This window comes from Bubalus bubalis, chromosome 5 (genome assembly GCF_019923935.1).
Source record: "Bubalus bubalis isolate 160015118507 breed Murrah chromosome 5, NDDB_SH_1, whole genome shotgun sequence".
Taxonomy (NCBI): domain Eukaryota; kingdom Metazoa; phylum Chordata; class Mammalia; order Artiodactyla; family Bovidae; genus Bubalus; species Bubalus bubalis.
In genome coordinates this window covers 28618488-28631989 of record NC_059161.1, presented here as the reverse complement: position 1 = coordinate 28631989, position 13502 = coordinate 28618488, and the positions used below count along the sequence as shown (strand labels likewise).

General features: G+C 51.8%; 1 protein-coding gene across 6 annotated transcripts in view; it reads right to left on the bottom strand.

Moving 5' to 3' along the window:
• The window catches only part of KAZN (kazrin, periplakin interacting protein), a 1366410-nt gene that overhangs the window by 62821 nt on the left and 1290087 nt on the right, over positions 1–13502 (bottom strand). For all 6 annotated transcript variants that reach the window (XM_025287229.3, XM_044942850.1, XM_025287231.2 and 3 more), the window contains one exon: positions 5906–6076. In XM_025287229.3, coding sequence (XP_025143014.2) covers positions 5906–6076 — 171 coding nt within the window. The remainder of the gene's footprint in view (positions 1–5905; positions 6077–13502) is intronic.

The window sequence follows — 13502 nt, the reverse complement described above, 5'->3', positions numbered from 1 at the left end:
AGAGCAGCACCTTCTGTGAATAACTCAGCAGGCAGCTTGGCATTATTACTGCCTGACAATGTGGAGGAGCCTACCTTTAGTCCTGCAGGACGGGGCAGGTGTGTCTGTGAGTTCTGAGCACAGGGACCTGTGACAAACTGTTCACTCATGAGTTTAAATTTCCAAGACTGAGCAAAACAGAGATGTTTAGTGCAGATGAGGCATATAAAGTCTAACTTAAAATACTTGCATGTACACACACACACACTCTCTCTCTCTCGCTGCTGCACTGGATCATTTCTTTTTTTTTTGGTGGCAATCTGCACATTTCTCTACTAATCTCCTCCATTGAATGCAGTTCAACACTAGGAGCTCGCTCTTCTCTCTGAGCCTACACGCCCTGCTGGGCACCCTGAACCCACAGTTTTGAGCTCCTGCGAACTGGTGAATAGGCTCAAACACCCTCATGTGACAAAAGTCAGACAGAACACAGTATAAACTCCATTTCTATTATTTGACTTGCTATGTGATCTGGAGCAAGGTACTCCACCACCCTGAGCCTCAGGGTCTTCACAGTAAGATGGGGAACTGAGAGGGATCATTGTCTGTAAGTGCATCCCCCTGGAGTTGTGCGACAAGGCAGCCTAGTATAGCGCCTTGGAGCCTGGGTTCTGGGATCCAACAGCCTGGATCTGAGCCCAGCTCTGCCACTTCCTAGCTGTGGGATCCTGGGAGAGGCCTCTCGCCTGTGCCTTCACACCCTTGTCTGTCTGATGAGGAAACATGGTTGCTATGGAGAGCACTTGGCCTATGGTTTAAAAAAAAAAGGCTCAATAAATGTCAGTGACTGTTATTATGAAACAGTTTCTACTTCACAAGTAGGAGTCAGACATGGAATAATTCACAGGAAGGCCCAGGATACTGTCTGGTTTGCTGTCCAACAGTAGCAGGCTGTTAGGATTATTTATGCCTCTGTGAGATTGGATAATCCAGGAAGTAGAAGGGAAGAGGAGTGTGGAGCCCTGCCCTCCTCTCCCTCAGGTTCCTGCCTGAAGGCCAGGCTGTGTTTCCAGTCAGAGAGTTGGCCTGACCTGTGAGGGATGCTGTGAGTGAGGCTCACTGGCTTATCACGGGATCTGTGTTGTCGAGGGGCTTCCCAGGTGGCAGTGGTGGTAAAGAACCCACCTGCCAATGCAGGAGACGTACGAGACGAGGGTTTGATCCCTGGGTAGGGAAGATCCCTGGAGGACGGCATGCCAACCTGCTCCAGTATTCTTGCTTGGAGAACTCCATGGACAGAGGGGCCTGGCAGGCCACAGTCCAGAGGGTCGCACAGAGTCCTACACGACTTAAGCGACTAAGCATGCACGCATGCCAATTCAGGAGACATAAGAGGCGTGGATTTGATCCCTGGGCAAGGGATATCTCTCCCGCCAAAGCCTGGGAGGATTTCAGGGCAGGAACACTTGTACCAAACATGAGGTCATGCTCGGATGGATTCCAGCTGCACAAAAGCTGCATTTGCACTAAAAAGTCATCACGTTGGCTACAAGTGGACTTGACGACCGTCTTCCTGGGCTTACTCACTGCGACCCTGTCCCAGATCTCAGGATGTGGTGGCAGTGGGTCCAGCATGGAGGCACCAGAATGAGCTGATAAGGCAATACTGGGTCCACACCTTCTCCAACCAACCCACAGGGTGGAGAGAGGCCCTATGGGGGACAACGTCAGGCCTGGGCAGGCTCTGACCCTCACATGTGTGGCTGGGGGGGTCTGAGCTCAGGCCTAGTGCTTGGGAGCTGGCTGTGGGCAAGGGCTGGTCTGCTGGGCCAGGATGGCAGTGGTCCAGGGCTGGGAGGTTTGCTGTGTGGCCAGGCTGATTTCCTTAAAGGGAGGGCAGGGGTGGCGCCAACCCAGAGCACAGCTGTTAAAAAGGAACCAAAACCACCCTTGTCCCCATTTTTCACATGTGAGGGAACTGAGGCCCAGGCCATTCAAGGTCACACAATGACCAGCTAGTAGACAGGACACGAGAATCCACAACTCTTCATCTCGGGGTGGCCTGAGGACAGGATGGTCTCCAACATCAGTAAGAACAGCTAACGTTCACTGATGGTGGATGGTGAACCTACCTTCATCCCTCATCACCACACCTCACAATCACCCTAGGAGGAAGGTCTTATACACATGGACACAGGGTCGGAAAGTTAAGTCACTTGTCAAAGATCACACAGCCAGAAAATGCAGGACCCAATCTGGGACCGTGTTAGAACTGAACAACCAGGGTGCAAACAGATGCTGAGATGAGGGAATCCCACACTCCATTCTTGAGAAACATTCTGCTCTACAGAGGAGTGGTTCTCACCAGGGTGAATCCTCTCCCCATCCAGGGAACTCTGGGAAATGCCTGGAGACTTTCTCGTAGTTGGGGGTGCTACTGGTGTCTAGTAGGTGGAGGCCAGGGATGGGTATTGTTGCACACCCAACAGTGCATGGGATGGCCCCACCAGAGACTTCTCTGACCCCAAATGTCAACAGTGTGGAGGGTGAGAAACCTTGATTACAGTGTACATAGTAAACTTAAGAATTGTTTCCTGTTTTGGAGAAGCAGTGTTGATACAAAACAAAAGTCTAGGCCACCAGGAACCAGGCTCCAGGGGAACAGCCTTGCACCTGGGATGGGTGGAGGGAAGCCTGTGACCGCTGGGCTGGTAGCCCTGTCTCCGGCCTGCTCGCTGATAAGAAGGGGTGTCCCCTCCAGGCCAGCACCTGGGCGTCCTTTCAGAGGCCTCCCATCATGGAGCGCAAGGACTGCTGGACTCCCAGCTCTGCCTCTCAATTCTCTAGTCAGCTCTGGGTGAGCCTCCTGCATGCCAGACCTGTTTCCACATCTGTGAAATGGGCACAGTAAGAATATGCAGCTCACTGGAGTGACTGAGTGTTCTGGAATTAGATAGTGGTGATGGTTGTACAATTTTGTGAACAAACTAAAAACCACTAAATTGTACATCATAAAAGGATGAATTTTATGGTATGTGACTAGTATCGCAATAAAATAGCATGCTGAACAGTTTTTAAATTAACAAAACCACCACCACAGGGTGGTCCCGTGGAGCCAGTGTGTCTACAGAGGCAAAACTGCCCCTTGGGTGGGAATGCCGAGTTTGGCCAGGAGTTGTTATCAGGAGATGTCCCCTCCCCAAGGGTGGGAGCCTCAGGTGCTGTCACCAAACACCAAGAGAGGTGTTCATTTCTTGGGAAGCTGTATCTCTGACTCTTTCTTACTCAAGTGAAGCGGCCCTTTTCAGCTGCATAGGGTGTGTGGAGAGACCCAGCGGAGGCTGGGTCGGGGAGGGACGATGCCTGATTTGGGACAGGGCCTGCTCGCCCCTCACCTGGCAGCTGCCTCAGGCCTTCAGTGTTGTGAGCAGGTCACGTAATGAAATTACCCATCACTGGTGCCATAGCCAGAACTCCTAGAGCAGGAATAAGCAGGTGACCCCAGATGGGCCATTTGGATATCCTGTACTGGATCAGACTTTTAAAAACGGAAGTGAAATTCAGAGGACAAAGGGTTCATTCAGGTTCATCCTCCTGGCAGGGGTCACTGAGCGGACCATTCCAGATGGAATCCTGGGTTCCCCACTGGCTGCAGCTGCCTTGGCTTTGGCCCATTTCCAAGCTGACCCTCTACTTTCCCATTGCACCTGTGAGCTCTTGACTTCCTTCCAGTGCACCCTGTGTGCTCGAACCTGAGCTGCTTTCTGTTGCTTACAACGCAAGGACTTGGGCGTGCATGCAGGGAAAGTGCCTTCCATCTGCTCTCGACCTGGCCAGCAGTGCAGTGAGGGAAGCCAGACAACACTGACTGGAGTCGGCAGTCTTGGAGGCCCCTAGGCTGTGAAATTCTGCAACAGAGAGGACCTCCAGGGAAGCGGACACACCAACAACACAGGTTGTCACGGGCTGTGTTGATGTGACAGCAAACCCACCACCTTGAGCTGCAAATATTCACCTCTCTATTCACACTTAGCAGAGAGGTGTGATGCTGGCCAGAGGGAGGAGGCAAGAGCCTAAGTGCCACTGGCCTTAGGCTCTTAGAATCAAAGCAGGCTGAGTCATCTGGGCATGGTAAGAGTGGAAGTAGAGGTGAGCTGGCTCCTAATCCTGAAAGACACCTGAGTTCCCCAGGATGCCTGCAGCTAGTGGTCAATGGCGATGTGGACCCATCTGTCCATCCATAGGACACCAGGAAGACTTGGCAGAATAGCAGTCTTGTCTCACGCTGAGCCCCCTTCCTACATCTACAACTTGAAAGGTTTTTGTCTGGTCTGCATATGGCAGCAGGGCCGCCAGCACCACTGACCCCACTGGTGGGAAGATCCCAGAGACCCGGCCTGGGCAGCTCTCACCACTAGGGGTCAGCATTGGACATGGAGACTCAGGACGCAGAGGGTGGGATTGGTCCCAGGAAGTGGCCCACGGATCCTGCCCTGCCCTGGGTGACCCCTTGTCCTGAAAGAAGTGACTATTTAAAATCTTCCTGTTTTCATATCATCACTGACCATGTACAGGAGTGGCTAAGTGCTTCTCTTGCATTATTTCATCGAAACCCTCACCAGAGCCCTACAGAGTATACGCAGGCTCCTCTGTCCATGGAATGCTGCAGGCAAGAATATTGGAGTGGGTTGTCATTTCTTTCTCCGGGGAATCTTCCTGACCCAGGGATTGAACCCAGGTCTCCTGCATTGCAGGCAGATTGTTTACTGTCTGAGCCACTGGGAAAACCATGGACTATATGCAGGTATCCCTACTGACACCTGAGGGAGCTGAGAGCCAGATGGGTGAAGGGTTCTGCCCTGGGTCACACCGCTAGAAAGCAATGGAGGCTGTATTTGAACCCAGAGCCCATGGCAGCAACCACTGTTAGCTGGCATCAGTGCTCTCCAGGAGAACACTGAGTTCTGGCTAAGAGCCAGGTGGGACTTCCCCAGGTCCTGTCCCAGGAATTCCCCTCCACACTCTCCTCCCATCCACCATTGCATTAAGCCTCTGGTTGTTTCAAGGGCTTTAAACCACGAGGTCCCAGGACTTTCTCAAACACCTGGTGGGAGGGCAGGGTGGAATAAAGATCCTCACCCCCACCCCAGGACCAGGTAAAGGTCACGGAAGCTCAGAGAAGTTCAGTGAGCAGCCCAAGGTCACACAGGAGAAGGTAGAACAGAACTCCAGGGCTCTGGACCTTGGTTCTATTGCCTGACCAGGCTTGAAAACACCACCTAGACTCTATCTCCACAGGCAGGCTGCACATCTCCGAGGAAAACATGGTGTTTGGAAGTATTCTGAAGGATTGTTTTAGGTTAGAAAAAAAAATAACATTTTTTTTTCCCTTGAGGATCCAAGCAATAAGACAATAGGATGGAAAAACAGGGAGGAAAAAAAAAAGGAAATAAAGGCCACTTACGATCTTACTACCCAGAGATAACCATTATTAATTTTTTGGTGTTTTTCCTCCCAAGTGTTAGTGGATGGTCTCCCAGCATTCCCACTCCAATATTCTTGCCTGCAGCATTCCATGGACAGAGGAGCCTGCGTATACTCTGTAGGGCTCTGGTGAGGGTTTCGATGAAATAATGCAAGAGAAGCACTTAGCCACTCCTGTACATGGTCAGTGATGATATGAAAACAGGAAGATTTTAAATAGTCACTCCTTTCAGTCTGGCCCCAGGCAGGCAGATGGAAGGCTGTGCGGTTGACACGAAAAAAAGCACAGACAGCATCCCAGGTCGCACCCCCTGCTTTAGTCCCGCCCCTCCAGACTCCCACCAGCAAGCCTTGTCTCCCAGCACTTCCTGCGCCCAGAACGTGACATCACTTCCGGCAGGTGCCCCACCCAGCCTGTGTGGGTGAAGGGGCGGGGTCTCACCATGGCCAGCTCCGCCTCCAGCTCCTTCATCCGGTTGTCCTTGAGGTCCAGCTGGGAACGCAGTGCTGTGGCGTGGTCCGTGGCCTCCTTGGCTTGGCGCCGCAGCTCCCACTTCTCGCGCTCTAGCAGGTCCTTCTCCTTAGCCAGAGCTTTCACGGCATCCTCGCTTTCCTGCGGGGAGAGGCCAGCATTACCAGGGGCATGGGTGGGGCCAACCTTTGGCCAGGAGATGCCCAGAGGCCCTTGACCCCTGGACTAGTAGAACGTTCGGGGGTGGGGGTGGGGGTCCCCCATGCTCGGGCCCTGGAGGAAGAAAGCCCTGGGTTCAAGCCAGTCTCTGCCACACACTAGCTGCGAGACGGGAACAGAAACAAACCATTAGTAGATGCTCAGCCATTATTTTTTCAGTGGATAAATGAGCAAACGAATGTCATGGATAAGTTCTTTTAACTCAAGTCTTCGTTTCTCCGTATTTGAAATGGGGGCAGGGAATCAACACTACTCTATCAAAAAACTGTTATAAAGATTAAATGACTCCATGTGAAGGAAATAGTTAAACGGAGTCTGATAAAAGGGTCAACAGTGGGTTTGGGCTTGGTCCTCTGTTCTACTGTTTGGTAATGTGTATGTCACGGGAAAACTGACAGAGGAGACATCTACAGCTCGGCCACCTTGGCTGCCATGGGGCCCTGTCACCATCCTACAAGGTCACAGCTGATGATGGGACAGGTTGGACCCCCAGCTAGCTGGGGTGTCTGACTGCAGGGCAGTCCTCTGCCCTTCACTGTGGGCCCTGCTCCCCGCTGATCCATCTGCATGGGCTGTTTTCTCCATGATGCTGAGGGGAGGGCCATGGGCTCCAGCTGTGCTCTTCCAGGAAATCCAGCAGACAAGGAATAGCTGGCTGGATCAGAGGACCTGACGTCTGTTGGCAAGAGCCGAATTTCATGATCCTGGGCATCTTTCCCCTCTAGAGAAAGGGTCCGAGCAGGGGGCCCTGCCTACCCAACCAGCCACAGTCTTTTCACCAACTAAATTGGGAGCCAAACTTAAGGTCTCTGTGTAGCCTGTGTCCGAGCTGGGAGTAGCATCCTGCCTTGTCTAACAGCCCTGCAGTCAAAGGCCTGACTTCCAGATGGTCTCTACATCTGGCCCCTCCTCTGTGGCTGTCACAGAGCTGGAGCTGTGGCTTAGGGTCCAGGGAAAGAGACAGTCTGGGTCGAATTCTGGCTCTGAAAGAACAAGTTGCAATGACTACTGTGCCTCAGTTTCCTCATCTATTACATGGGATCACAGCACCTATCCTTGAGGGTTATTACCATGAGGACCAGACGAGATAATCCAAGGTCAGAGTTTAGAAGGGCACCGGGCACATAGCAGGGCTCCCCAGGTGGCAGCTAGTGGTAAAGAACCTGCCAGCCAATGCAGGAGACTTAAGAGATGTGGGTTTGATCCCTGGGTCAGGAAGATCCCTTGGAGGAGGGCATGACCACCCACTCCAGTATTCTTGACTGGAGCATCTCATGGACAGAGGAGCCTGACAGGCTACAGTCCATGGGGTCCCAAAGAGTTGGACATGACTGAAGCGACTTAGCAGGACACACAGCAGGTGCTCACTCATTCATTCGGGATGCTCCTCAAATGTCTTCTTCAGGAGGCCTTTCCTGACCATCCATCTAAGAGAGCGGCCCCGGCCCTTCCCACCCTGTTTCTTATACTGGTACCCGACACTGTCATTCAACCAATATTCATGCATGCCACCAGCAGGCACAAATCAGACAAAAGTCTCTGTGCCCATGGAGCTTACACTGAAAAGCCCTTCTGCCTGCTCTAGCTCATCAGCAGATGTCAGGGTCCCAGAGCAGCAGCCAAGAAACACTGCTGAGTAAAAGGAAGCGTTCGTGGCAGTTGCTGAGACTGACTCTGAAGGCCATCACAGGACAGCTCTTCCAGCTTGGGTGCAGGGAGGACACGAGTGTCTGTGTCACCAGCCCCTGGCTTCTCAGTGGAGTCTAGAGCAAGTGGGGTGTGTGTTGGGGGACGAGCTCTTCTAGGACTGTCTCCTGGGGGCAGGATGCCTAGGTGTGAGTCTCCGTTCCATCCGTGGCAAGCTGTGACACACTGGGCAAGAGATGTTAACTTCCCCACACCTCAACCACCTCACGTGTGATCCAGTGACACTATCACATCTCCAGAGTGACAGTCAGAAGAAACTGGCAACGCAAGATGCAAAGTACCATGAACTTCCCTGGTGGTCCAGTGGTTACGAATCCATCGTGTAATGCAGGGGGCAGGGGTTCAATCCCTGGTCGGAGAACTAAGATCCCACATGCCTCGGGGCAGCTAAACCTGCGTGCCTCAACTAAGACCCAATGTAGCCAAATAAATATGTTTTTTAAAAAAGATGCAAAGTGACAGACGGCACTATTGTAAAATCCCAGGCAAGCTGTACCGTCAGGTTCTGGAAGCAGGCTCTCCAATGCAGGGAGGTGCTCCACCACTACTTATTTCTGCTTTCCTTTCCTTTTTGAAGCTGTCTTCAGCTGGGGTCAGTGCAACAGCGGACAAGTATGGCCCCCTGCGTCACATGATGGACCAGCCAGCTCTTTCCCCAGAAGCTGGGGACCATGTCCCAGCATCCATCCTCAGTACCTAGCAGCAAGCCAAGTCATGGAATATCCCATGCTATGAAGTGTGTGGATCAGAACCACTGAGAACTGGTTGGTGTACAAGAGACTGCCTACCACATATCCCCAAATTAAAAAGAAGGTCCACTAGAACCCTCAGGATCAGCTTTGTCTCCGTGTCTCTTTGTTGTCCCTAGCTCCACTAATTGTGAGCAGACTGGAGGTTCAGGCTATTGGGGGGTTGTGGGGGGGGTAGGTCGGGGGGTGGCGGAGGCTGTAGGTGCTTTCTGCCTCAGTAAAGACTCTGACACCCATGACCACACCCCTGGCAGGAGTGCAGGGCTCAGTAACAACTGTCATGGAATGTTCTGTACACATGTCAAGTATGGTGCTGAGGGTTTCAGCTGCATTATTATATTTAAACAACCACCTGTGAGGCAGGGACTGTGATTATCCCCATTTTACAGATGAGTAAACTGAGGCCATAGAGGTAAAATAACCTCTGCAGCCCCACAAATAGTGTGGTGGAGGTTCTCAATCCTTGTTAGCAACAAAGGCAGGAAAGGAATTGAAGGAGACCTGCCCAAGGAGCTGGAACCTGATGGGGATCAGGGTGGCTGGAATTTATGAAGTTAGGACTTAGCCTGATTGTGTGGGGCCTCAGATGTTAAGCTGGCAGCTGAGGTCCCTTTGGGCAGCTGGGAGCTGAGCCCCAGCAGCCGGAGCTCACCGGACAAAAGAAGTAGGGGCACAATGAGGAGGGGGCTTCAGGGGGAGACAGGCCTGGCCAGGGAGGTAATGGCAAGGTGGTCTGTTTTGACTTCGCCACCCAAGATCTCTCTGGGCCCAGCCACTGCCCAGCTTGCTGAGACCTTCCTCAGTTGTGTTTATGGAGAGTCCCCCAGTCCCACGCCAAACCATGGACCTGTGACAGGGCACATGCCTCTGGCATAGCTTCCCGGGATACTGCAATTCTGTGAACCTTCTGGTTGGGCCCCAAGTCGCTCATTTCTAAGCAGCCTGTGCCTGTGCTGACCTCCCCTGCCCATCCCCTCTCCTCCCCACCACCCCCAGCTCAGAGACCTGGGCTCCTGTTACCTGCTCTGGGCGAGGCCTGCAGAAGGTCCCCAGGATAGCTGGGTGAGCCATGGCAGGCTGAGTGGCTGGGCATCAAGAGGGGTGGGCACTTGAGGTTCCATTCATCCTGTTCATTGGGACATTTTTTCTTGCATATAAAATGCAAGCCATTAAAAAATAATAATAAGTTGCAAGATGTTGGATGAGGTGGAATAAAACCAGAATTTGTGGTTTTAGCGTCTCCAAACTAGCCCTAAATATACAGCCCTGGGTCAGTTACTGGACACTTTGGCACCCCAGTCCTTCCAAGCGTAAAGTGGGGTTGGATTCGACAATGATTAAATATCGTCACAGTGTTGCTGGGCTTTCCTGGTAGCTCAGATGGTAAAGACTCTGTCAATGAAGGAGACCTGGATTCAATCCCTGGGTCAGGAAGATGCCCTGGAGGAGGAAACAGCAAACCACTCCAGTATTCTTGCCTGGGAAGTCCCATGGACAGAGGAGCCTGGTGGGCTACATTCCACTGGGTCGCAAAAGAGTCAGACACGACTTAGTGACTGAACAACAGCTCCCCATAAAATAAGATAGCAGTTTAAAAAATTGAGTGTTTTCCAAATTCTGTTTTTCTGAATGACTCTGTAGGATCTTATGAAGCTATTCCATGTGAGTGCCACTGATGCTCAGTGGTGACCATCTATGCCTGCCTGGGGCTGCTGCAGCCACAAGGCTTCAGCTTCACACCACACCTCTCTTCTTGCTGGACTTAGGAGATGCCCCCAGTTATCTGTGACTTAAGAAAAATGGCACCACGCTGGAGGAAGGTGGCTCCCCAAGGGAATTTTTATTCCCAAGTATCAGCACAATTATAAAAATGAATTTGATGCCCCAGTTGAAAGATATTAATAGAAGAAATGCTGGTTATTCAACCCCAGGTCGGTCACAGTGTCACCACCAGGCACAGCACACCTCCCACAGCTGGTGGGGGTGGCCATGACCTCTCCTCCGTGGTTTGCCTTGGGTTGCCCTGTAAACAGTGAATCTCAAAAGTAACTCATTTGTTCATCTATACAGGTACTGAGGCCAGTACGGGCCAGATGTTATGCAAATGAGCACCAGAACCTAAATGCCTGGGTTTGTATCCTGCTTCCCCTCTTTACATAACTGTGTGACCCTGCATGAGCGACTTGACCTACGTCTCAGCTTTCACCTCTGTAAAATGGGGCTAACAGGGACAATCATACCGCATAGGGTTGCTGGAAAAACACCAAATGTAAAGAGATTGCGCCAGTGCCTGCATGCAGTAAGTCATCATGTGTCAGGTGCTGATAGGTGGCTTCTGAAGATGGCAATCGTCACAGTCATTGTCAGAGTGTGTGAAATGGCCTTTTCTTTTCGATCCTCTTAGCCTGTATCATAAGCATCCCATGCCTTTTCTTATTTATTTATTTACACCACACAGTTTGCAGGATTTTAGTTCCCTGACCAGGGGATCAAACCCAGACTACAGCAGTCCAAGTGCCAAGACCTACACTGGACCACCAGCGAATTCCCCCCTCTTTGCTTTTCTGATCTGGCTCTATCCTCCTCCAAGGTGCACGGACCCAGGGAATACTTTCCCCACTCGCCGTTCCTAGATCCTCTGGGACCCTCGGAACTCCCCAGAAGGTCCTGTCTGGGTTACTTTTCTGCGTGGTTCTTGCTTTTTTACCGAGACTCTCCCATTCTCCTGGAGGCAGGGTCCACAACTGGGGTCTGTGTGAGGCCAGCTAGGACCTGCTGTGAGAAACACTCTCATTAGCCCAAACTCAAAGAATGGACTTGGAGACACAAGGTGTAGGGGGAAGCCAGGCTTTACTGACGGTCTTGCAAGCTGGAGTGTCCGGTGGTCAGGAACACCCAGAGTCGTTACACAGAGCAGGTTACCCTAGCGTGCGAGCCCCTCCCCCAGCTCCCCATTGGCTGAGTACGATGGGTGAACAATCTGCTAGAACACCGCCTGAGTTTGTTCCCTCCTTCTTTATGGGCTGGCCCCTCCCTGACAGCCCTGCAAAGAGATCCAACCAGTCCATCCTAAAGGAAATCAACCCTGAATATTCATTGGAAGGACTGATGCTGAAGCTGAAGCTCCAATACTTTGGCCACCTGCTGCCAAGAGCTGACTCATTAGAAAAGGTGCTGGGAAAGGTTGAGGGCAGGAGGAGAAGGGGCGACAGAGGATGAGATGGTTGGATGGCATCACTGACTCAATGGACTGAGTTCGAGCAAGCTCCAGGAGATGGTGAAGGAGAGGAAAGCCTGGCGTGCTGCAGTCCATGGGGTCGCAAAGAGTCAGACACGACTGAGTGAGTGAACAGCCTCCCTGACGTCTTGTTTCCTCCTTTCCTGCACACCTATTTACATTCTTATGTTTTGAATTTACCAATAGGATGAGCCCAGTGAAACCCTATTCCTGTTCTTATGTTTTAAATTCACCAATACAATGAACCCGTGTGGAAATCCTGGGCATCCCGCTCTCCCTTTTTTTGCCCAGACTTTCTGGTTTTTGTAAGCCTTATGGCTATCAGCTATTACATCAGCAAGCTGTCACTCAAAGCTAGCTATTCTTGAAAATGGACCACTTTGTCTTTTATTTCTCACGCTGCTCCTGCCCAGCCAGGGGCTTCCTAACAGTGGGCGGCCATGTGCTTCTCTGGGTTTGCCAGGGGGACCATCACCAGGCTGTGGTGGATGAGGGGCCCATAGAAGGGCCCTGAAACCCACTGTGGAATTTCCATGATCAAATGCCTGACTCTGAATCCTCAGAGGTGATGGTGGTAGTAATAATAATAACAACAACAGCAACAGTAGCAAGCATCCCTCCCCCGGCACGTGTGCTTTCTGTGCACCAGAAGCTTCAGTGCTGACAAGGCTGGGCTCCGAGGACTTGCTATCATTATCTCAGTTTTAAGGATGAGGCCACTTGGCTAGCCACTGGCAGAGGTGAGATTCTAAACCTTATCTGGTCTTAACCTCTGTGTCACCCTGCCTTCAGGGCCAAGCGTGATGGTTAATTTTATGTGTCAACTTCACTGGACCATGGGGCGTTCAGATTTTCGGCTAAACATTTCTGGCTGTGTCTGCGATGCTGTTTCAGATGAGATTAACATCTAAACTGGTGGACTCAGTGGATGGCTCTCCCCCACGTGAGTTGAGCATCATCCAGTCCTTTTGAAGCCTGAGTAGAAAGTGGAGGAAGGAAGAAACTGTCCTCCTTACCTGAGAGGTGAACTGGGGATTGGGTCTTCTCCTGCCCTCGGATGGAACTTACAGCTTGGCTCTCAGGCCTGTGGACTACGACTGGATGATGCACTGACTCTCTTGGGTCTCCAGCTTGTAGATGGCAGATCATGGGACTTGTCAGCCTCCATGATCACGTGGGCCAATTCCTTCTAATAAATCGCGCGCTCTCTCTCTCCATATATATATATCACTTCTCTGGAGAACACTGACTAACGCACAAGGAAGCTGATGACCTGAGGACAAGTGGTGTCAGGGACAAGGACAGCCTGGGGCCTGCCCCTCGCCCTTGGGGGCAGCACATCCCAGGAAGCAGGTATCGATGTGGGCTGATTCTCTGGCCCCTGCCCCGTGTCACCTCCCCTCAAACAAGGGTGACCATATATCCCTGTTGATGGGCATGGGGCCACTTGAGCAAAGGTTCTCTCTGTCTCACCTGCTGAAGAAAGATCAGGTTCTTGGGACCTACTACAGGTGCTTCAGCTAGGAAAGGAGAATGGACAGAGGTGGAATGAGAGAGGCGGTAGTCCTAGAGTCCGAATGTTTGTGTCCCGCCAAAATTCATATATTGAAATCCCAGGGCTTTCCCTAGTGGTCCAGTGGCTAAGACTCCACAC